Source organism: Scyliorhinus torazame, chromosome 21, assembly GCF_047496885.1.
Source record: "Scyliorhinus torazame isolate Kashiwa2021f chromosome 21, sScyTor2.1, whole genome shotgun sequence".
Classification (NCBI taxonomy): Eukaryota; Metazoa; Chordata; class Chondrichthyes; order Carcharhiniformes; family Scyliorhinidae; genus Scyliorhinus; species Scyliorhinus torazame.
Genome location: NC_092727.1, coordinates 88,394,435 through 88,419,661, shown reverse-complemented (window position 1 = coordinate 88,419,661; position 25,227 = coordinate 88,394,435). Strand labels below are relative to the sequence as shown.

Genomic DNA, 25,227 nt, shown 5'->3' with positions numbered 1-25,227 from the left:
GGGGAGAGGGTGGTGCTGGTCAACGTGTATGCCCCCAACTGGGACGATGCGGGTTTTATGCGGCGCATGTTGGGTCGGATCCCAGACTTGGAAATGGGGGGCCTGATAATGGGGGAGACTTTAACACGGTGTTGGATCCGGCACTGGATCGCTCCAGGTCTAGGACGGGCAGGAAGCCGGCGGCGGCTAAAGTACTGAGGGGGTTTATGGACCAGATGGGAGGGGTGGACCCTTGGAGATTTGCATGGCCGGGGGCTGGGGAATTTTCATTCTTCTCGCACGTTCATGAGGCCTATTCCCGGATCGACTTTTTTATTATGAGCAGGGCGCTGATAGTGAGAGTAGAGGATACTGAGTACTCGGCGATAGCCATTTTGGATCACGCACCACATTGGGTAGACCTAGAGCTGGGGGAGGAGAGGGACCAGCACCCGTTGTGGCGCTTGGAGGTGGGGCTGTTGGCGGACGAGGAGGTGAGTGAGCGGGTCCGAGGAAGCATAGAGAGATACCTGGAAGCCAACGATAACGGGGAGGTCTGAGTGGAGATGGTCTGGGAGGCGCTGAAGGCGGTGGTTAGGGGAGAGCTGATCTCCATTAGGGCCCACAGGGAGAGGAGAGAGCAGAGGGAGAGGCTGGTGGGGGAGATGGTGAGGGTAGACAGGAGGTACGCGGAGGTGCCGGAGGAGGGACTGCTGAGGGAGAGGCGTAACCTCCAGGCCGAATTCGACCTGTTGACCACCAGGAATGCGGAGGCGCAGAGGAGGAAGGGGGTGGTTTATGAACATGAGGAAAAGGCAAGGCGGATGCTGCCGCATCAGCTTCAGAAGCGGGACGCAGCTAGGGAGATTGGGTGAATTGAGGATGGGGGGGGGCGTAGTGTGGTACGGAGTGGGGTTGGCATCAATGGGGTCTTCAGGGACTTTTATGAGGAACTGTATCGGTCCGAGCCCCCACTGGAGGAGGGAGGGATGGGCCGCTTTCTGGACCAATTGAGGTTCCCGAAGGTGGAGGAGGGACTGGTGGCGGGATTAGGGTCCCCGATTGGGCTGGAGGGGCTGGCCAAAGGGATAGGGAGCATGCAGGCAGGGAAGGCACTGGGGCCGGACGGTTTCCCGATCGAATTCTACAAAATATATGTGGACCTGTTGGGCCCGTTGCTGGTTAGGACCTTCAATGAGGCAAGAGAGGGCGGGGGCGGGGCTTTGCCCCTGACGATGTCCCGGGCACCGATCTCCTTGGTTCTGAAGCGGGACAAGGATCCCCTGCAGTGTGGGTTGTACAAGCCGATTTTGTTGTTAAGTGTAGATGCCAAGGTGCGGGCGAAGGTCTTAGCCACGAGGATTGAGGATTGTGTGCCGCAGGTGATCCACGAAGACCAGATGGGGTTCGTGAAGGGGAAGCAGTTGAACGCGAATGTGCGGAGGCCCCTGAACGTTATTATGATGCCGGCGAGGGAGGGGGAGGCGGAGATAGTGTGGCGATGGACGCTGAGAAGGCCTTCGATAGGGTAGAGTGGGGGTACTTGTGGGAGCTGCTGAAGTGGTTCGGGTTTGGGGAGGGGTTCGTCAGATGGGTTAGGCTGTTGTACGAGGTCCCGATGGCGATTGTGGCCATGAACAAGAGGAGGTCTGAGTACTTTCGCTTGCATCGAGGGACGAGGCAGGGGTGTCCCCTGTCCCCCCTGCTCTTCGCACTGGCGATTGAACCCCTGGCTATGGCACTGAGGGAGTCGACGAACTGGAGGGGGTTGATGCGGGGCGGGGAGGAGCATAGGGTGTCGCTCTATGCGGACGACTTGCTGCTATATGTGGCGGACCCGGTGGGGGGAATGCCAGAGGTAATGAGGATCCTCAGGGAGTTCCGGGATTTCTCAGGGTACAAGCTCAACCTGGGGAAGAGCGAGTTGTTCGTGGTTCACCCAGGGGACCAGGAGAGGGGGATTGGCGAGCTCTGACTAAAAAGGGCGGAGAGGAGCTTTAGGTATTTGGGGGTGCAGGTGGCCAGGAGCTGGGGGGCCCTGCATAGACTTAATTTCACGAGTCTAGTGGAGCAAATGGAGGAGGAATTTACGAGGTGGAACGCGTTGCCGCTGTCCCTGGCGGGTAGGGTTCAGTCAGTTAAGATGACGGTGCTCCCAAGGCTTTTGTTCCTGTTCCAGTGCCTCCCCATTCTTATCCCGAAGACCTTCCTTTGGCGGGTCAACAGGAGCATAACGGGGTTTGTGTGGGCGCGAGGGACTCCGAGGGTGAGAAGGATGTTCCTGGAGCGGAGTAGGGATGGGGGGGGCTGGCACTGCCCAACCTCTGTGGGTACTACTGGGCCACCAATGTGGCGATGGTGCGCAAGTGGGTGATGGAGGGGGAGGGGGCTGCATGGAAGAGGCTGGAGGCAGCGTCTTGTGAGGGTACGAATCTGGAGGCGCTGGCAACGGCGCCGCTGCCGCTCCCTCCAATGAGGTATACCACGAGCCCGGTGGTGGCGGCTACCCTCAAAATCTGGGGGCAGTGGAGGTGGTACAGGGGGGAAGTGGGGGCCTCGGTTGTGGACCCCAATACGGGGGAACCACCTGTTTGTCCCAGGGAGAATAGATGGAGGGTTTTCGAGGTGGCACAGCGCAGGGATAAGAAGGTTGGGGGATCTGTTTGTGGATGGGAAGTTCGCGAGCCTGGGTGAGCTGGAGGAGAAGTACGGGCTCCCCCCGGGGAACACCTTTAGGTATCTACAGGTAAGGGCATTTGCCAGGCGGCAAGTGGTGGAATTCCCACTGCTGCTGCCATGCTCGGTACAGGACAGGGTGCTCTCGGGGGGTGGATTGGAGAGGGGAAGATCTCGGCAACTTACCAGGTGATGCAGGAGGAGGAGGAGGCCTCGGTGGTGGAGTTGAAAGGTAAGTGGGAGGAGGAGTTGAGGGAGGAGATCGAGAAGGGGACGTGGGCAGATGCGCTGGGGAGGGTGAACTCTTCCTCTTCGTGCACGAGGCTCAGCCTCATACAGTTTAAGGTGCTGCACAGGGCACACATGACCGGGACAAGGATGAGCCGTTTTTATGGGGGTGAGGACAGGTGTGTTAGCTGCTCAAAGAGCCCAGGAAAACACACCCATATGTTCTGGGCATGCCCAGCGCTGGAGGAGTTTTGGAAGGGCGTAGCGAGGACGGTGTCGAGGGTGGTAGGATCCAGGGTCAAACCGGGCTGGGGGCTCACAATATTTGGGGTTGCAGGGGAGCCAGGAGTGCAGGAGGCGAAAGAGGCCGGTATTCTGGCCTTTGCGTGTCTGGTAGCCCGGCGAAGGATTCTTCTTCAGTGGAAGGATGCGAGGCCCCCAAGCGTGGAATCCTGGATCAACGATATGGCGGGTTTTATTAAATTGGAGAGGGTGAAATTTGCCTTAAGGGGGTCGGTGCAAGGGTTTTTCAGGCGGTGGCAACCGTTCTTGGACTTCCTGACAGAACGGTAGACAATGGTCAGCAGCAACCCGGGGGGGGGGGGGGGGTTCTATTTTATTTCTGTTTGTCTACACTGGGGGATCTGAGGGGGTGTATACATTTGCTATGTTTGCTATGTGTTAATTCGGGATGCTAATTAATTATTTATGTATAGGGGGGAGGGGGGCACGGGGTTGTTTTATTTTGTTTTGTATTTAATTCTATTGGGTTCCTTTTTCATTTTGTTGTTGATATTTTGTGAAAACCTCAATAAAAATTATTTATTAAAAAAAAGAAAATACCATCCATTCCTCTGATACCATTCTAACTACTGGTGCTAATTTGTGGTGCAGTATGGAAGGGGTAACCCACGAGTATGATGTAACAAACTTCCAAATATTAATTTCAGAATTAAATGATTCACATTTGGTTTAAATCAACATTTCAGTTAAGAAAAACTCAAATCCTTGAAAAATCGAAACCAAATGAAGAGGAAAATTTAATCTGTTTACTTATTTGTTGTAAAATGGTATAATCATAAAGGACAAGTTGACAATTGCATTATATATAAGTAACTGGGATCCCTCCTGGATCATCCAGTTATTGGTCCTAGTCTTCATGGAGGGTGCCAATAGAGCAGGGAATTACACAAGACAATATTTACAGGAATTACTTATAATTTAAATGTCTTTTCAAATTTACTGGCAGCCAACAGCAAATTGTTTTCTTGACAATCTTACGAAAGCTGAATTACAGTCACTAGCCCTTCTGTGCAATTGCTATCAACATAGTTACATTGTCAGCACAAAAAAAACATAATTCACTGAATGAAGCTTTGAAAATGTGATTCAGCTGGTTCAGGAAGTGAATGGCAGTCTCTCCACTTTCCTCACAAGCACCTGAGGGTGGTCTGACATTTGACCTTCGGCTTGTGCCAGGTTACCTGATACAAAAGCAAGATATTGCTGATGCTGGAAATCTTAAGCAAAAGGGGAAAAGGCGGCAAGTGCTCAGCCGGTCAGAGATCTGGGTTAATAATCTGGGTTAACCTGGCAGCCAATGGCAAGCCGCTTCTGCGGCATGAAAACATGTTGCATGGGGACCAAAAATTCCTGGCCTAGAAATAAAAAGCTGGAATCAGTAAATGTGACCGCGGATTTGCTGGATTGTTGTAAAATCCAACCAGTTCACTAATGTCCTTTAGGGAGGGAAACCTGCCAACCCTATTAAGACTGGCCTCTATGTCACCCCAGTGTCATTTTATCATAATTCCAGGAGGTGTGGGCAAAAAGGAAAAGCTGGGCCATTCGAACATAAAATGAAACCGCAGCCCTGGCGTAAAAAACAAATGTCCTAGCCCAAGACTATTGGGAACAGCCGGCTGGGGTCTGGGGGTCTATATCTAAGCAAGTCCCTATTGGGCGGGCCTCCGCCCACTCCCCACAGGAACTCATATTCCACAAAACCCAAGGAGAGACCAATCAGTGGTCCCCATGGTCTTTGTGAGGGTTATAACATCCCTCCCCCCCCCCCCTTAAATTGAGTCATCCCCTTCACTCCTGCGGGGATGAGGTCTCTTTGGCCTTTTGGCGCTAGGCCTCAAGTCTGTGACAGGTGGAGCTGAATCGGGGATGTGATAGCGGACTGGGGATCTCCACTTCCTTGAAGGGCACGGCAGGGGGCTCGTCCTCGGTGTTGGCCTCAGGAAGCAGGTCAGTCTCATCAGCCTCCATTTCAGATCCTGAATCTTCATCGCCAGGGGCGTGGCGGGGGGATGGGGGGGGGGGGCATGGATTGTATGACTCTCAGTCCCCCATGGGATGAAGCCCTGTGCCAGAGGTAGCGGCAAATGGCATTGGGGACACAGTCCCTGTTGGAGTGGGCTCCCTACCCCCCAGGTGGTCCAGGTGCTTTTTTACAGAATATCCTTGGATCTTGCAGGAAACTGGATCTGTCTTCTCCAGCACAATCCCAGGGATCCAACAGGAGCCATCCCCAAGGTTTTGAACGGTTGTCAACCATAGTGAGGAATAGCGACCCGAAGAACAGACAGGCGAAGTCTACGTGTACTCGTACCATGGTCCTCCTGGCGTTTTCCATGGGTGCAAAGAGGCTGAAGGTGTGAGCATCTGGTTCTGGCATAAGGTGCATTGTTTCACCAAATCCTCGATGTCTCCATCGAATCCAGACCATCAGATGTAGCTCCCCGCAAGCATTCTGAGGTGACCGTTCTGTAATTCCATCAGAATTGAGAGCCAACCTGGGCAGGGAATGACTATCCGGGATCCCCGCAGCATAATGCCACCTTCGACACTTATCTCTTGTATTTTTGTGAGGAAGGGTTTCATGTTATCCGTAGGGTTTCTTTGGATTCCGCTAATGAGGATCATGTGGCGCAATTGACCAATGTGGAGTCTTCTGGGTCCTGGCTCGAGTCTGTTTCGCTGATACTGGCAAAGTATCCAGAAGGTTTAGTCATGATGACTTCTTCCAACTCTGCAAAGGTGCCAGGCTCGTGGGCAGCGGGAGGTAACACAGAGCATCTGGGTTGGCAATACATGTTCCAGGGCGGTGCTTGAGGGAGTATTCAGAGATCGCCAATAATAAGATCCAATGTTGGATCTGAGCTGAGGAGATTGGGGCTAATTGCTTTATCTTTTTTTAAGAGGCTCAGCAAAGGTTTGTGGTCTGTTATGATTACAAAACATCGGCCGTAGACGTGCTAGTGGTACTTTTTCACACCACAAGTAACCCAGCCCTTCTTTTTTGATCTGGGAATACCCGCCAGGGTCTGAATGTGTATGCAATGGGCTTCTACTTGCCATCGTCCCATTGATTGATTGATTGATTTGATTTTTTGTCAAGTGTACCGTGGTACAGTGAAAAGTATTGTTCTGCATACAGTTCATGTAGATCATTCCAAACAAGAAAGAAAAGCCATAGGACATATATAAATACACAATGTAAACACATCGACACAGGCAGCGGGTGAAGCATACGGAGTGTAGTTCTACTCAGTAGAGAAGATATGTGAAGAGATCAGTTCCGTCCATTGGAGGGATATTCAGGAGTATGGTAGCAGCGAGGAAGAAGCTGTTTTTGAATCTGTTGGTGCATGTTCCCAGACTTTTGTATCTCCTGCCCGATAGAAGAGGTTGGAAGGGAGAATAACCTGGGTGGGAGGGGTCTTTGGTTATGCTGCCCGCTTTCCCAAGGCAGCGGGAGGTGTAGACAGAGTCAATGGATTGGAGGCGGTTTCACGTGATGGACTGGGCTGTCTCCACGACTCTCTGTCGTTTCTTACGGTCTTGAACTGAGCAGTTGCCATACCAGGCCGTGATGCAGCCAGATAGGGTGTTTTCTATGGTGCTTCTGTAAAAACTGGTAGGAGTCAATGTGGACATGCCAAATTTACTTAGTTTCCTGAGGAAGAATAATCACTGTTGTACTTTCTTGGCCATAGTATCAGAGTGGCCACGTTTCGGATGAACCTCCCATGATAATTTATTAGGCCTAAAAAAGATTCAACTCTGTTGTATTTCGTGGGGTCACTGCCTCTTAGATGGCCTTGACTTTATCCTTCATGGGGTGTAGGCCTTTTTCATCAACTGGTACCCTAAGTAGATAACTTCACCTGCTTGGAATACACAATTTTCTCTCGTGAGACTTATGCCTGCATCGGAAAATCGCCTCAAGACCTCCTCCAGGTTCACGAGGTGCTCTTGCTCGGTGGCCCCCGTGATTAACACTTTGTGAAGATATACTGTCACACCAGGCAGCCCTTGGAGAATGTTTACCATCAGACACTGAAAGATGGCATCGAGACTCCGAAGGGCAAGCGTGCATATTCATACAGGCCCTTCTGGGCGTTAATTGTGATGTACTTTATGGATGTTTCATCTAGTTCCAGCTGGAGATAGGCTTGGCTCAAATCCAGTTTCGTGAAGGTTTGACCACCTGCCAACTTGGCATAATAATCTTTATTAGTGTCACAAGTAGGCTTACATTAACACTGAAATTAAGTTACTGTGAAAATCCCCTAGTCACCATACTCCGGCGCTTGTTCGGTTACACGGAGGGCAATTTCAGAATGTCCTAACAAGCACAAATTCTGGGACTTGTGTGAGGAAACTGGAACACCCAGAGGAAATCCATGCAGACAGGGGGAGAATATGTAGTTTCCGCATAGACAGTGACCCAAGACAGGAATTGAACCTGGGTCCCTGGCGTTGTGAAGCAACAGTTCTAACCACTGTGCTACCGTGCTGCAGCATGGTGGTACTGATCCAGCCATGATGCTTTGTTGACTGCGAGTTTAGAATCGCCACAAAGGCAAGACTTGTCGGACCTGAGGACAGGGAGAACTCTGCGAATGGCACTGGCCTAATTATCTCAAGGCTTTCCAATCGCTCGATTTAAGACTCTACCTTCTCAAGTAATGCATATGGGATGGGTGGTGCCTTGAAATAATTTGGTAAGGACACATAAATCTTGGCCCTCTCTTCTTTTATCTTATAGAGGCCCTCTTGAAATACTTTGTGGTATTTACTAGTGACCTAGTACAATTCATCGCCTCCTAATTAAAAAGATTTGGCCAATCCAGTCAGATCCTCTGGAGCCAATCCCTGCCCAAGAGTCTAGGTCCTGATCCTTGCCCGACTATGAGCAGGTGTCGGGCAGACTGCTGTCCATAACCTACCAGGGCTGTGGTGGTCCCCATCATGTTGAAAGGTTCTCCCGTATATGTGGCTAGTCAAGGCCCATCTGGCGATGCAAGAATGTTTGTTCTCTGATGACAGAGACAGCAGCTCCCATATCCATCCTCATCTCTAGGGACCTTTATAGGGGCCACCTTGGTTGTGACGATGTAGTTGAACTGCATTGTTTCATCCTCTAAAGGCTTATATGCGTGCAAGGCCGAGGGCCTGAAGTGGCTTTGGCTTCCGGCCTGGGCAGCACGCCGACTGCTGATTCTGGCAGCCTTGCCTGTGTCGTGCCCTTCGACAGCACCGACAGCAGCTCTGTAGCTGACATTTGTAATTCTCCGGGGCTGTTTCTCTGGTACTTCTGGGGTTATCCGGCCATCTTTTAAAATGCGAGGATGTCTTTACAAAATCTTGAGTTGATGTTGGGCAAGGCATTTGGGTGCCTTCAATGGTAACACTGACTTCTCTCTGTGAGGACCCTCCCCTCAGCCTGAGGACGACATTATCCTTGGTTCCCCTTTTCAGCGTTCTCCAGGGATAGCGCTATTTCTATCGCCCTTTTGAAGTCCAGCTTGGGCTCCACCAGCAATATTTCCTGGGTTGTGACATTGTTAACCCCACACACTAGCCCATCACGTAGCATCTTGGTCAGAGACGGGCCAAACTCAGAGTATTCTGCCAACTTTCGCAATCTAACCAGGAATTCCGTAATGTGTTCCCCTGGGGTCCTCCCAGCTGTGTTGAATCGGTAGCGTTGGAAGATTATGGAGACTTTGGATCATAATGGTTTTTTACTAAATCCACAAGCTCATCAAATATTTTAGCGTGGGGGGCTGTAGCATAGATTACGTTTTTGATAATGCCAAAAATCGGGGCCCGGCATGCAGTTCGGGGGATCACTTTATGTCTGTCATCCTCTTTGATGCCACTGACATGTAAAAAAAAAACGCATGTGTTTGACATACTGGCCCCAATCCTCTACGTTCGCATCATATGGTTCTAGTCTCCCAAAGAAAGGCATTTACCAGTTTCTTTTTTTTTCTCTTACCAGAGCTGTCTTTAGGAGTTAAAAAACGCTGCTCAGAATCTAGCACATGATCCTCGTCGCCAGGATAATTCCAGATGGCACAGGCAAAAGGCAAAGCCAGCTTATTCAAACACAAAATAGCGCACAGTCGTGACGTACACAACAAATGTCCCAGCCCGGGACTACTGGAAACTGCCAGTCCGGGTCTGGGGGCCCCGATTGGCCAGGCCTCCACCAGCTCACCAGGGGAACCTGCACCCCATAAAGCCCATAGGGAGATCAATCAGCGATTCCTTGTGATCTTTGAGAGGGTTATAACACATCCGTACCTGGTTGACCCTGAAGTCACCTGGTAAGGATCCCGGTTGTATCAAACAGTTACGATATAGGCAGCCCATCATCACCTTTCAGGCCAATATAAATGAGCAATAAAAGTCAGCAACACTCACATGCCACACAGAAAAATAAAACAAAGAAATGCAAATTGCTCACATACCTGAGCTTCTTGTTCCTTTTGGTGTTTCTTTATGCTTTCCATAATCTCTTGAAACTCCTTTTCCTTTGCCTCAGCCTCCAGACGAGTGGCCTCATTTTGTTCCGCATACGCCATGGCCACCACAGCCAAAATTAAGTTGATCAGGTAAAATGACCCAATGAAAATGATCACCACAAAGAAAATCATGTAGGTTTTTCCAGCGGCCCGGAGCGTCTGTCATAGAAACACAAGATGGTTATTTCCTCCTTCGTTTGGACCTTTCACATTCCTTCCCTGTTTTGTCGATATTACACTGAAGATACATTTAGAACTTCACTGGAAAACTCTAATGAATTGCACAGCACAACACTTGCAAATGAGGAACATTAAAAGGCTGAACTCAGGGAAAGCCATGGAAATGTGGAACTTTTGCCGTTGTACATTTTAATCAGTGCTTCCATAAAGGGGGCTTTTTAATGATGCTTTTGGTGCTGATGATGAGGGTACCAGAACTGAGGACTTTGTGAGGATACACTGTGTTGATCATAGAAGGGAATGATCTCTATTATGGATGAAAAGTGAAACATCTCTCTACATCCCTGATGCACAACAGTGTTTTTCTTGCACAGTGCCACCTTTTAATGTTTTGCTGCACAAATGTTTTGTGTGTTTACAAAACATTAACATATATTGAGCTAGAATTTACTGTAATTGGTGAATGAACAGCACTCGGCATTAGTTACACTCGTCCTGCCTGTTTAAGTTCCATGAACGTTCGCAGGGCACATTGCAGCAAGGAAGCGAGCAAAATTTGGGGACAGCCTCCATATGGCTTCTGAGACTTGTATGAGTAACCAAATGTGTATCTCCACAACCGATCACATTGAAGATTTGTTATGAGCAGTGCAGGGTCTGAACTAGGGAGTGTAAGTTAAAGTTGTGAATTCAATGTCAAATCAGGTACAGCGGGAGAAATAAAGAGAAGGAAAGATAGATTGGGTTTAGAGAGAAAATACATAGAAAGAAAAAGTAATTTACAATTTAATGAAGTACAATTAAATTCCGAAGGAACGAGACGCCACACTTGGAATAGTTAATTTTCACCGCGAGAAATGTTCTTTGGAAGTAATTAAGAGTTATGTCACTATAGTGGGTATTTAGAATGAAATGTAACTTTCTGTTGTGAGTTTCTGTCTACTGTGCAAACACAGGGACTTCATATTGTTCACAGCAATAAAATGCTGAGCGGAATGGCAAGGTGCCGTTTTGATGACAATAACAGCAGAGTGGTACACCTCAGACAGCAACTTCTCGACATTGAAATTTAACTGCGGATCTGTGCTCCCCTGAAGTTATTCTGCAAATAATGGCGAGTGTCTTCTGCCACGCCGTTATTTTGACAGTACATTCTTTTTTTTAAAAATAGTTTTTTTAATTAAAGTTTTGCAAAGTTTTTCATAATAAATAGTAATAATCTTAACACAGCAAAATAGAGTGAACATTAAAATAGTGCAAAAAGAGAATATACAATAGCAATTGACTAGACGGCCCCCACGTGCCTCAGCCTTCCCACACCCTCCCAACGGCCCTCACTCCCCTACGGGTCGCTGCTGCTGACGTTTTAATTTTCCCTGAGAAGCCATCGGACGGTATTATGCCCCCGCTCAACAGCAGCAGCTCTGTACACTTGGCAAAATTATTTACACACATAAGTAGGCATCTGGTTCGTGGTGTTGTTGTCCCTTGCTTCTCCCAGACGGAGTTCGCTGCTGTTGTCGTCTCGTTCCGCTTCTGTGCACTTCCGCTTCTGCAGCCCTCCCGTCTTCCCCGTTTTCTCTGTTCCTGTGGACGTTAAGTTTGTTAACGTTTCCCTGCCTCCCCCCTCCCCCTCCCTGGTTCTCCTCTATTGTTCCGTCTCTTCCCTCTACACCCCCTCTCCCCGCTCCTGCAACCCCCCCCCCCCCCCACACCCCCTCCCCCTGTGGCTCGTCTTTCCTTCCTCTTAGATTTAACTCCCCCCCCCCCCCCCCCCCCCCCCCCCTCCCGGTCTATCTCTCCCTCTCATGCTTTGGCTACTCTCCCCTGTTTCTTGGCTACCTGGCTATTCTTCTGCTTGTTTGTTGGCCACAAACACGTCTCGGACCAATTGGGTGAATGGCTCCCACGTTCTGTGGAAGCTGTCGTCTGACCCTCGGATGGCGAATTTGATTTTCTCCATTTGGAAAGATTCCGAGAGGTCGGACAGCTGGGTGGTGCTGCTGACCGCCAGCCGAACAAGATTAACGGCGGGCGATCAGGGAGGCAAAGGCAAAGGCGTCCGCCCTCCTCCCCAGGAATAGATCGGGCTGGTCTGAAACCCCGAAGACCGCCACTTTCGGGCCTGGCTCCACCCTCACTCCCACCACCTTGGACATTTTCTCGAAGAAGGCTGTCCAGTACTCCACAAGTCTGGGGCAGGACCAGAACATGTGGGCATGGTTGGCTGGGCCTCCTTGGCACCGCTCACATCTGTCCTCCACCTCCGGGAAGAACCTACTCATACGGGTTCTTGTTAAGTGGGCTCTATGTACCACTTTTAGTTGCGTCAGGCTGAGCCTTGCGCACGTGGAGGTGGAGTTGACCCTATGCAGTGCTTCGCTCCAGAGTCCCCACCCTATTTCGATCCCCAGGTCCTCCTCCCACTTCATTCTTGTTGCGTCCAATACGGTGTTGGCCCCTTCTACCAGTCGGTCATACATGTCACTGCAGTTTCTTTTATCTAGTATGCTTGCGTCAAGTAACTTTTCCAGTAGTGTCTGTCGTGGTGCTTGTGGGTATGTCCCTGTCTCCTTTCGCAGGAAGTTTTTTAGTTGCAGGTACCTTAGCTCATTCCCCCTGGCTAGCTGGAATTTCTCTGTCAGTTTGCCCAGTGTTGCGATCCTGCCGTCCGTTTATAGGTCCCTGACTGTCAGTGTCCTTCGGTCCTGTCCCCACCTTTTGAAGGTGGCGTCAGTCAGCGCTGGCGTGAACCTATGGTTGTTGCAGATGGGAGCTTTACCCGACATTCTGTTCAGGCCAAATTGTTGCCGTAGTTGGTTCCAGGACTGGAGGGTGGCTATTACCACTGGGCTGCTGGAGTGGTTTTTGGGTGGGGATGGGGATGGGAGCGCCACCGTGGCGAGGGCCCAGAGGGAGGTCCCCATGCAGGAGGCCTCTTCCGCGCGCACCCACTCGGCTTCTGGCTCCTTGATCCATCCCCTTATTCGCTTGGCCGTCGCCGCCCAGTGGTAAAGTTATAGGTTTGGGAGGGCAAGATTTTGTTTTTTGTAAGACCTTCTTTGGGATCCTAGCATTCTTCCCCCCACCCCATACGAACGCCATGATTAGTTTGTCTAGTGCTTTGAAAATGGCCTTGGGGACGAGATCGGGATGGATCTGAATAGGAAGAGGTACCTGGGTAGCACGTTCATTTTGATCGTCTGGACTCTCCCCGCGAGGGAGAGTGGGAGTGTGTTCCACTTTTACAGGTCCGTTTTTACTTCCTCTGACAGCAGGGGCTGTTTAGCACAGGGCTAAATCGCTGGCTTTGAAAGCAGACTAAGGCAGGCCAGCAGCATGGTTCAATTCCCGTAACAGCCTCCCCGAACAGGTGCCGGAATGTGGCGACTAGGGGCTTTTCACAGTAACTTCATTTGAAGCCTACTTGTGACAATAAGTGATTTTCATTTAATTCATTTCAGACTGGTGAGGTTCCATTTGTGGATCCCTTTCCAGTCATGGGCTGTTTGGATCCCCAGGTAGCGGAATTTGTGTCGGGCTTGTTTAAGCGGCAGTCCCGCTAGGGCTGCCCCACCTAATTGTGGGTGTACCGGGAAGGTCTCCCTTTTGCTCATGTTGAGTTTGTAGCCCGAGAAGGTGCCAAACTCTTTCAGGAGTGCGATGATTCCGTCCATGCTGCTCTGTGGATCCGAAATGTAGAGGAGCAGGTCATCTGCATAGAGTGTGACTCTGTGCTCTCTGCCTCCCCTTCGGGTCCCCCTCCAGCTTTTTGCTGCTCTGAGCGCGATTGCTAGTGGGTTCGATCGCTAGAGCGAACAGCAGCGGGGACAGTGGGCATCCTTGTCTGGTGCACCTGGGCAGCTGGAAGTATCGGGAGTTGGTATTGTTGGTCCGTACGCTCGCCATGGGAGCGTTGTATAGGAGCTTTACCCAGGAGGTGAACCCTGTTCCAAGCCCAAACCGCTCTAGTACCTCTATGAGGTATTTCTATTCGACTCTGTCGAAGGCCTTTTCTGCGTCTAGGGAGACGATCACCTCTGGTGTTCTCTCCCCGGAGGGGGTCATTATCACGTTCAGCAGGCGCCTGATGTTCGAGGTAAGCTGTCTACCTTTGACAAAGCCCATCTGGTCCTCTGCGACCACCTCAGGTACACAGTCATCTAACCTTTTGGCTAGGATTTTGGTCAGTATTTTGGCGTCTGCATTCAGCAGTGAGATGGGTCTGTATGACCCACATTCCGTTGGGTCTTTGTCTTTCTTAGGTATCAGTGAGATTGAGGCCTGTGCTAGCATGGGCGGCAGTGTGCCCCTCGCTAGCGAGTCTGTGAACATCTACCGCAGGTGCGGGGCCAGTGCTGTCGCAAGTTTTTTGTAGAAGTCCGCCGGGAACCCGTTGGGTCCCGGCGCCTTCCCCGCCTGCATGGAGCTAATGCTGTCCAGGATCTCTCCCAGTGCTAGTGGTGCTTCCACGCCCCGTTTTTTGCCCTCCCCCATGACTGAAATGTCCAGTCCATCAAGGAACCGTTTCATCCCAGACTCCCCCATTGGGGGCTCTGAGGTGTACAGCGCTTGGCAGAAGGCCTTGAAGGTTTTGTTGATCTTTTCTGGTTCTGCTTCTAGCGTGCCTCTGGTATCCCTGATTTGTGCAATTTCTCTGGTGGCTGCCTGCTTTCTCAGCTGGTGTGCCAACAGGTGGCTGGCTTTGTCTCCGTGTTCGTATAGGGTCCCACGTGTCTGGCGGAGTTGGTGCACTGCTTTCCTAGTGGAGAGCAGGTCAAAGTTCCTTTGTAGCTCTTTCCTCTCCTCCAGGAGCTCTATGGTCGGGGCCTCGGAGTAATTACGGTCTACCTCCAGTATGGAGTTGTCCAGCTGCTGCCTCGTCACCCTTTCCTCCATATCTCTTCGCGCTTTGAAAGCGATGATTTCCCCTCTTAGTACGGCCTTTAGTGCTTCCCAGAACTTGGAGGGTGTGACCTCCCCATTCTGGTTGTTCTCTGTGTGCTCTGCAATGGCCCATGATAACCTTTTGTTGAAGGCCTTATCCGCTAGTAGGGCGACGTCCAACCTCCATGTGGGGCATTGGGCCCTGGCCGTCTCCAGCCTCACGTCCATGTAGTGTGGAGCGTGGTCTGATATCATAATTGCGGAGTATTCCACCTTGTCTATCCCCGGATGCACCGTTTTCCCGACCACAAAGGAGTCAATTCTGGTGTATACGTTGTGTACTGGGGAGAAGAAGGAGAATTCCTTCTCCCCCGGGTGGGTGAACCTCCAGGAGTCCACCGCTCCCATCTGCTCCATAAAGTGACTGAGTTCCCTTGCCATGCTTGAGGTTTTCCCCATTTTGGGGTTTGATCTGTCTGTCTTTGGGTCCTGTACACAGTTGAAGTCCCCCCCCATGATTAGTCGATGCGTCGCTATGTCAGGGATTTTTGCCATGGTCTTCTTGATGAAGCTCGTGTCGTCCCAGTTGGGTGCGTACACGTTAACTAGTACTACCGGTGCCCCATCCAGGGCCCCGCTGACCATGCTATACCGTTCCCCTGGGTCCATAACCGTCTTTGTTGCCCTAAACATCGTCCTCTTGCCGATTAATATTGCCACCCCCTTGGCCTTGCTCCATCGCAGGAATGGTAGGTTTGTCCCACCCAACCCTTTCTTACCCGCAGTCGGTCCTGCTCTCTCAGGAGGAAGATTATGTCGGCCCTCATATTTCTGAGGTGGGTGAGGATTCTGGATCTCTTCACTGGGCCGTTGAGTCCCCTTACATTCCAGGTGACTATCCTGGTGGGGGGCTTCTGCCCCCTCACTCCTGTGGGATTAACCATACTTACCTGGTGGACGCGCCCCTGCCCTCCAGGATTTCCCTTTGTTAGGGGGCCGTCCAGGATGGCCGCTGTCACTGCTCTCTCCATGCGGTCGGGTCCCTGCGCTCCAGGGTTTCCCTTTGTCCCGGGGGCACCCGACATGGCCGCCCACTGTGCGTCCACCATGCGGGTAGTCCCCTGCACTCTGGGGTCTCCCTTCGCCCAGAGACCGTACTGGGTGGGTGCTTGCAGCGATTCCTTGTTTTGAGCCCTTGGTTGTGGCACTTTGTAGCCCAATTCCTTTTCTAGCCCTGTTTGTCTCTCCTTCCCTGTATCCCCCCCCCCCTCCCGGTCTCTCCCCTTTCCCCCCTCTCCCTTGTACCCCTCCTTTGTCCCTCTTTCCCCTGTTCCTGTCCCAGTTTGCTCTCCCGTCTCTGTTGAGTGGTCCCCCCCACCTCCAGCCTGGCGCCTTCCCCCCTATTGGGGGCGCGCTGCGGCCCTGCTTTGTTGCATGCCCCCGGCGCTAGCTTTCCCGCTAGTACGGTGGGCCCCCTCTCGGGAGTTACTGTCTCCCTTCTCCCCTGCCCGGCCTCTACGGTTTTCTGCCCGCACTCCTCTTGCTTGCTCTCCCTTCTCCGCTACTCTCATGCTGGGGCCTGGCCTCTCACCTGAAGCGGTCCCTCGGGCAGTGGTCTGTTCTTCGTTCAGGGTGTTCTCGCCGTGGCGGGGGGGCCTGGCGTTGCCTCACCCCTCCCCTCCCCCTGTCGGCATGTTGTTGCCCCTTGCCAGGGGCCTCTCATTTCTACCTTCGCTGGTGGTTTTCCAGCCCGTATTCCTCGACAAACCTGTTTGCTTCGGCAGGGGCTGTAAAGAAGTATTCTCTTTCTTGGTATGTGACCCAGAGTTTCACTGGGTACAGCATACCAAAACGCACGTTGCTCTTGTGAAGAGCTGCTTTCACTCTATTAAACTCGGCCGGTCTCCTGGTTAGGTCTGCCCCAATATCCTCGTAAATTCTAATGGCATGTCCTTCCCATTTGCAGGTTCTGTTTTTCCTGGCCCAGCGTAGGATTGTTTCCCTATCTTGGTACCGGTGCAGTTAGCTATAACTGCTCTCGGGTGTTCCCCTGCTTTGGGCTTCGGGCGCAGCGACCGGTGTGCTCTGTCCATTTCTGGTGGGCTGGGAAAGGTTTTCTTCCCCACTAAGTTGCCCAGCATCTAGGCCATGTATGCCATGGGGTTTCTACCCTTGATCCCCTCTGGTAAGCCCACTACCCTGACATAGGGGCTGGTTTAGCTCACTGGGCTAAATCGCTGGCTGTTAAAGCAGACCAAGGCAGGCCAGCAGCACGGTTCAATTCCTGTACCAGCCTCCCTGAACAGATGCCAGAATGTGGCGACTAGGGGCTTTTCACAGTAACTTCATTGAAGCCTACTCGTGACAATAAGCGATTTTCATTTTTTTCATTTTGCCTCCTCGAGCGGTTTTCCTGGTCGTCCACTCTGCCCTTCAGGCTCCCCTGTGTTGTACCCAGTCTCGCCACCTCCGTCTCCAGGGCCATGATCCGGTCGCTCACGTCAGTCGCTGCTTTCTCCAGCTCCTTGATGGTCGCCTCTTGGGCTTCCAGTTTCTTCCCTTGGGTGTCCAATTTCTCCTCTGCTCTGCCCAGGCCTGCTGCACCTCCGCCAGGGCCTTGGCCATTGCTGCCTGCACTGTGGCCTCTATGTCTGCCCTAGCCTCTGCCTTGTTTACCTGCTGATGTTCCCTCAGCGCATCGGCAAAGGCTGCCTTCCAGTTCCAGCTCCCCCCCTGGCCCCGGGGGAGACTGCACCTGTCTGCCCAGCTCTTTTTGATGCGGCGATACTTCCATTCTGCCGCTTTGCTCGCTGATTGGCTCGTCTGAACTGGCTCGCCCATTGCCCCGTCTGCCTTTGGTTCCCCTTCTCCCTCTGCTTTGGCTCCCTTCTGGCATTTCCTCCCCCCTTTTTTTTCCTCCCCCCCTCTTATTTATTTATTTATTTTCTCCCCCCCTTCCCTTTTTCTTCTCCCCTCCATTCTCTCCTTTACCACTTTATTTTTCCCCTCTTTTATAAAATTCTTCTCAGGTGAACTTGTTTTGGGTGAGAACAAGAAAAGTGCAAAAATAATTTTTTTTTAAAGTTTTCTTTTCAGAGTTTTGTTTTTGCAAAAGTTATTTTTTCCTTCCTTTTCCCTCACTCACCCAAGGTTGAGAGAGAGAGAGAGAGGCTTCTGGTCCGGAGTCCCTCTTTGTTCCTGCCTCGTGGTGGTCGCCGCCGGGGGTGGGGGGGGGGGGGGTCGGTCGGACGGTCCCCGCTTCGTTCCCCGCTGCTGTCCCTGCTGCTGGGTCCGGGCCACCGCGCGTCGCACCCTGCTCTCCTGCTGGCGGGTGGGGGAGGGGGGGGGGGTGTCGGTCGCTCCTCCGTTTCTCCCTCCCTGCAGGTTCGGCCCCCGCTTCGGTCCTGGCTGCCGCTTCGGTCCTGGCCATTGCTTGTCCTGCCTTGTGCTCTGCTGCCGTGCGTGAGGGGGTGGGGGGGGGGGGGGGGGGTGGGGGGGTGCCGCCGGATCGCTCCACTCCCGAGGGCCCAGTTCCCCTTCTCCCGATTTCGTGGGAAACTTTAAAAACTGCGGGAGCCTTTTTGCTGCTACCGCTCCGCTCACGAATGCCACCGGAGGTCTGTGACAGTACATTCTAGCTCATATCAGTAATGATACCTTGTCAATATTTTCAAGACAATTGCCCAATATTTAGAACAGCAGGGGGTCTAACACCAGTAGAGCAATTTTATAAAAGAATAATTAGAATACTATAATGCAAAGCTGTGAGAATTACAAGGACCTCAACTTCTGAGATAATGTAAGGTGATGAAGTAAAGGAAGGCATATTGGTGTAATATGGGCAGTCAATGGATAAAGCAGAAATTTTAATGAAAATTGACCTTTTCACCAACTTCCTGTTGGAATTTATAAGACTACGGTGTAGAAATATTATGACAAACAATAAGTCCAACGGCAGTTCAAAAGACACAGGAATTAGCATTTTCTGTAACTTGCCATCGGCTTGAGAAGTCATTGTTGTAATCTTGGGTTGGATTCTCCGTCGGCGGGATCGTCTGTTTCGCAAGCAGCGCAGTCACGCCCACGGATTTCCCGACAGCGTGAGGGTGCCCATAGTGGGAAGCCCCATTGGCCGGCTGCCGGGACGGAGAATCCCACTGCCAATGGAGACGTGCCGAAAACTAGTGCAGCGGGACAGAGAATCCCGCTCCTTATATTCCTAACACAATGAAACATTCATGACATTGTCTCATCAAAAATATCCGCAAGCAACTCTTTCATAAATAGAAAGAAAGCCATGTGGAGGGAAGATTGAAAAAGATCCATGTTCCTGTTTGGCAACAATTCAAGGCTATTGCTACAGTGCTTGCTGGCAGTGAGTGAAGTAAATCAAATGTTGAGCTGCACTGAAAGGTCAAAACTCAGCCAAAAAAGTGAGGCAATCCTGTCACGGAATAAATCTCTGCGGTGATCTGCACTTTGTGGTTTTGTATTCAGTTCTGCTCAGCACATTACAGAATGGGGGTAATTATCTCAGTTGAGGTAGGAAAAGTGGGGTGTTACCTGCCAGCCCCACTGCCGGCTTTCCCCCGCCATATATTGACACTTAGGCAAAAGAAATCCAGGAGGCGAGTCCCATGACATTATGCTGGCAGAGCTGGCTCTGAATGAGCCCACCTCACCAGCAACCTGGCCGTTCAAAAGATTGGGCGTCCTTTAAAAAATAAATACAGAAAAAAGCACAGAGCGCATGGAAACAGAACAAACACCCCAGAATCCCAAACCACCACAGAATCCCCCTCACCCCCATCACCATGAAATCCAGTCCGTCCTCCAGCAGCATGGAATCTATTCCCCCACAAAACCACCACAGAACATCCTCCCCCACGGACACAGAACCCCCAGCACCTCACTGCCCGGATTCTACCCAGGCAAGAGCCTCTCTCCCCGGGGGCTGTACTTAGCTGTGCGCCCTGTTCTCCAGTTCCCCATTTTCAAAAAGCTGTTGTAAACCCCATTGATGTGACATCATGCCACCAGCGGAGGACATTCCGACGTCAAGGGTTGTTACAGTGGGGAGACCCGCTAAACAGATTTAAATGTATTCTAATGGCTTTCCTGTTGTTGCATGGCAGGATCCCTATAATGCCACTGGTGGGGGTGGAGACAATCGAGCAGAGATTTCTTTCTGGAATGGATATTTTGCATTACAGACAAAAATAGTTTGAGACATGACTGGGAATTGACAAATGCTTCAGAAAAATATGTAACTTGGGCCCTACGGTTCCCACAGGTTAGTACTGGGAGTTTCCCTTTGATACTCAAACAAACTCTTAATTTATCAAAAAATGCAAATGTTAGATCCAACCCATTTACTAGTAACTCAAACCCACCATAATATCTCATTACAAATGCACAAAGCATTTCTTTCCTTTCATGCCTTAAACCTCCCAGACAACCTCAGGCTCTAGTAACTTTTCCCTGACTCAAGAGCTTCCTTCACAGAATGATACAATGTTCTTCAAAAATATTTTTAAAAATAACATCCATGCTCACAGGATCCACATACTGGAACATGAAAATGCTGATGAACCTTAAATACTAAACAGCAAAGATGAGTTGGCTGAAGGGAATGCTGCCAATATGAAACCGAGGAAGCCAAGGAAGTCCTGGATATGAGATACCAACAGTGATTGGTCATAGAAGATGATACAAGTGATTGAAGAAGTCCAGCTAGTTCACAAATTCATTTGGCCTCATTGTCAAAGCTGACACAATCGATAAGAATTTAGTGTTGGATTATATGCACCACTGGATTCCCTGCCGCATCATAGCTAAAACATAGGTACATCAGCACAGGTGTAGGCCATTCAGCCCCTCAAGCCTGCTCTGTGATTCAATGATATCATGGCTGATCTGTGGTCTAACACCATATACCTGCCTTTGGCCCATATCTCTTAATATCCTTGCTTTACAAACAGTTATCTATCTCAGATTTAAAATTAAAAACTGATCTAGCATCAAGTGCCATTTGTGGAAGAGAGTTCTAAACCTCTACCACTTTTTGTGTGAGGAAGTGCTTTCTAACATCTCTCCTGAAAGGTCTGGCCCTAATTTTTGGACTATGCTCCCCAGTCTAGAATTTCCAACCAGTGGAAATAGTTTATCTTTATCTACCCTGTCCTTTCCTGCTAATATCTTGAAGACTTCGATCAGATCAGCCCTTAACCTTCTAAATGCTAGAGGAAACAGACCTAATTTGTATAATCTCTCCTCATAACTTAACCACTGAAGTCCAGGTACCATTTTTGTTATCCTACGTTGCACTCGCTCCAAGGTCAAAATATTGTTCCTAAGGTGTGGTGCCCACATATGCTCACAGTACTCCAAGTGGGGTCTAACCAGGGTTTTGTAAAACTGCATCATTATACTCCGGTCCTCTAATATAAAGGCTCGCATTCCATTAGCCTTCTTGATTACTTTCTGCACTTGTTCATGCCATTTTGAAGATCTATGCACCTGAACCCCCAGGTATCTTTGGACATCCCCTGAATTTAGCTTCATACATCTGCAAAATACCCTGATCTCTCCTTTTTTGTCCAAAATGGGTAACCTCACACTTACTTATACTGAAATCCATCTGGCACAGTTTTGCCCATTCACCTAGTCTATCAATATTCCCTTGTAATATTATGTTGTCCACACTGTCTACAATGCAACCCAACTTTGTGTCCAGTAAGAAGTCTTACAACACCATGTTAAAGTCCAACAGGTTTGTTTCGAATCACTAGCTTTCAGAGCACTGCTCCTTCCTCAGGTCAAGGAACAACAATGACTTCTCAAGCCGATGGCAAGTTGCACAATAATGCTAATTCCTGTGGCATTTGAACTGGCTTTGGACTTGTTGTTTGTCATAATATTTCTACACCATAGTCTTATAAATTCCAACGGAAAATTGGTGAAAAGATTAATTTTCATAAAAATTTCTGCTTTATCCATTTGACTGCTCCTTCACACCTGAGGAAGGAGCAGTGCTCCGAAAGCTAGTGATTCAAAACAAACCTGTTGGACTTTAACATGGTGTTGTAAGACTTCTTACTGTGCTCACCCTATGCCGGCATCTCCACATCATAACTTTGTGTCATCAGCAAATTTGGATATATGACTTTCTAAGCCATTATCCAAGCCATGAATGAATATTGTGAACAATTGAGACCTCAACACATATCCTTGTTGGACACCAGGAGTTAGATCTTGTCAATTTGAGTACCTAACCATTGTCCCTACTTTCGGTTGCCTGCCACCTCAATCAATTTCCCAGCCATGTTGGTTATTGGCTCTCAATTCTGTGGGCTTCTGCCTTAGTTAAGAGTCTCTTATGTGGCACTTTATCAAATGCCTTCTGGAAATTTCCGGAAACCGGAGCAACTGGAGGAAACCCACGGCAGACATGGGGAGAAAGTGCAAACTCCGCACAGACAGTGACCCAAGCCAGGAATCGAACCTGGGACCCTGGAGCTCTGAAGCAACTGTGCTAACCACTGTGCTACTGTGCCCCCCCTATTGTTATTCACTGCTTGAATTTGTCATTCGCGGCTGGAGATGGCACTTCTGCTTACCTCCTGAGTGGTTTGGCTAATAAGAGGGCACTAGCTCTCCAGTTACAGCAGTGCCACCTGGAATAGTGGCCACTGCCAGTGACACAGTCCAAGCTTGAAAAGCCATGGGCGGTTAGTGTGGGGGAAACTAAGAATCTTGGCCATTAAGGAAGGAAACATCCACCACCCAGCAGCCCCCCACCCCCACCCCCCCCACCCACCCACGTACCATCAGCCCATTTAGTGAAACCACCATCAGTGATTGCATTGGTCTGGCTATCACAAATCAACTCTAACGAAGGGTCATACAGACTTGAAACGTTAACTCTGGGCTGAATTCTCTGCCACGCACCGCCGGTAGTGGAGTTCCTGATGCGACGGAAAATCCAACGTCGGGGAGAAATCAGGATCGGCACAGGGAAGCAACCCATTTCCAATGCTCCGCAACACCCCCTCTCCCACTGGCGCCATCAGGATTGGGGTTTGTGCCCCACGCTAGCGGGAGGATGCACAAGGGTCATTGAGATCCTATTAACGGGCCGGGAACCATATTCGCCGGCCCTCGGGTTTCTCCAGTCCACTGAGCTGGGGATACCATGTGCAAGAATAGGTGCTGGTCCTGACTAGCGTGTAGTTGACACGGTGAACCTTGTGGTGGGTCACGTGGGTAAGTATTTAAGGAAGTGGCCCCAAAAGTCCGTCGGAGGGCCACCTTCCTCCCCACAATGCAAGACCTGCCCACGGGCAGCACGGTAGCACAAGTGGATAGCAATGTGGTTTCACAGCGCCAGGGTCCCAGGTTCGATTCCCGGCTGGGTTACTGTGCGGAATCTGCACGTTCTCCCCGTGTCTGCGTGGGTTTCCTCTGGGTCTCCGGTTTCCTCCCACAATCCAAAGATGTGGAGGTTAGGTGGATTGGCCATGATAAATTGCCCTTAGTGACCAAAAAAGGTTAGGAGGGGTTATTGGGTTACGGGGATAGGGTGGAAGTGAGGGCTTAAGTGGGTTGGTGCAGACTCGATGGGCCGAATGGCCTCCTTCTGCACTGTATGTTCTATGTATGTTCACCTCACCCCCACTAGCCCCCCGCCACCGAACCCCACCAGAGACTCCGTAAATAATGAGGCCCACGGAGACCCCCTAAATAAAGAGACCCCCAGAGACCTCATCAATAAAGAACCCCACCCCCGCCCCCCCCAGAGACACCCTAAAGACAGCTCCTGGACCACTACAAACAGAGTTAATTGTGGTTAGTTTCTCAGCTGACATCTCAAAGTCATTCAACCGTGAAGGGAGATGAATGGAATAATGTTTACACCTGGAGTGTGTCAATCACAGCCTTGTAAAATCAATAAAGAAAGAGAAATGATTGCAAAGTTTGCAGATCAAAGATCTGAGGGGGTTTAAATCCAGCTAACTGGTTTTCTCTTTCCAGGAATTGACAGGTACTACTTCCTCCTCCTGAGCCAGCAGGGTCCCACCGTGCCAAGGTTCCAACCACCCGGGTGGGTCTCTGATCACCTGGGAGACCCCCCCAAATTACATTTCACCTGGTTCCTGTTTGTAGGGACCAGTACTAAACAACGCCCGACTGGGGTCTCCTCAGCGACACTGGTAGATGCTGGGTGGTCGTTCGATCCGACGTAGACATAGTTAATTGGACTTTTAAGCTCACTTAACAATGCGAGTCCAGATTGCAACGTCTCGTGAGATCTGGATATGGTCTCACGGATGGAACTCGATCGGTAAATCATACCCATTATTTTCTCTTGTGAGTGAGTCCAGACTTAGGGGGCACGGTTTTAAATTTAGGCATCACCCTTAAAGGACAGAGATGAGGTGAATCTTTTCTCTCAGAGGGTTGTGCGACTTTGGGACTCTCTGCCTCCGAAGACGGTGGAAGCGGGGTGAATATTTTATGGCGGGGGTAGATAGATTCTTGTTGGCCAAAGGAATCAAAGGTTAGCAGGGATTGATGGGTAGCGTGGAACTCGGCACAAACAGATCAGCCGTGATCTTATTGAATGGCAGAGCAGGTTCAAGGGGCCGAATGGCCTACTTCTGTTTCTATTTTGTATGTTTGTAAATCAGATAAAACAACTGAAATCAAATAGCAAGTTAATGCAAACAAATAAGCTACTTTTTCTTTTAAGGCTTCTTGAGAAAGAGCAATGCATTCCTTGAAAAGAGCCATCCAACTAAATCTGGTAATAGTGCTGAATATTCTACTGCAGTGAAGTGGAGATGACGAAAGAGCGGGAATTAAGTAAGAGAGTGACAGAGGAAAATGAAAGAAATAGAGTGATGGACAGAATAAAGGAGATAAAAAGAAGGAATTAAAAAGTGCTATAACAAGGTTGAGATTCTTAAGAACTATCAGAGAGTGGGGATAGAGAGAGAAAGAAAGATTGCATATGGAATTATACCTCGGGTTGTGCAAAAAGGTTGGTCTATGTCGACAAGCGTAGCTCATATACCTCTGTCGTAGCCCATTTCCTCGAAGAAAACAAAATCTTTTCAAAACATAATGGTTGTCATCACTTACCAACTGGAAGAGGTTTTCCCAGTAGTCTTGTGTCATGAGTCGAAAAAGTGATAGAAATGCCCAACTAAAGGTATCGTAACTTGTGTAGCCATAATTGGGATTTCTCCCTGCCTTCAGACAAATATGACCTTCTGGACACCTCCTGGAAAAGCCAGCAAATAATCAATTATGGAAGAATCAATACCAGTGAGCTAACATGATAACTAACATACAGCATTAGCAACAAAGAAGAAATCCCAATCACTGACGAGATGTTGGCAAACGCAGCATCGAACAAGGTCTTGCAAACAACAATGCGATATATGAGCAA

At 50.1% G+C, this 25,227-nt stretch overlaps 1 protein-coding gene across 2 annotated transcripts in view; it reads right to left on the bottom strand.

The window, feature by feature from the left end:
- Window positions 1-25,227, bottom strand: part of LOC140398395 (sodium channel protein type 4 subunit alpha-like) — a 352,602-nt gene that overhangs the window by 192,586 nt on the left and 134,789 nt on the right. For both annotated transcript variants that reach the window (XM_072487039.1, XM_072487038.1), the window contains 2 exons: window positions 24,918-25,059; window positions 9,654-9,866 (listed from right to left, as the gene is read on the bottom strand). In XM_072487039.1, coding sequence (XP_072343140.1) covers window positions 9,654-9,866; window positions 24,918-25,059 — 355 coding nt within the window. The remainder of the gene's footprint in view (window positions 1-9,653; window positions 9,867-24,917; window positions 25,060-25,227) is intronic.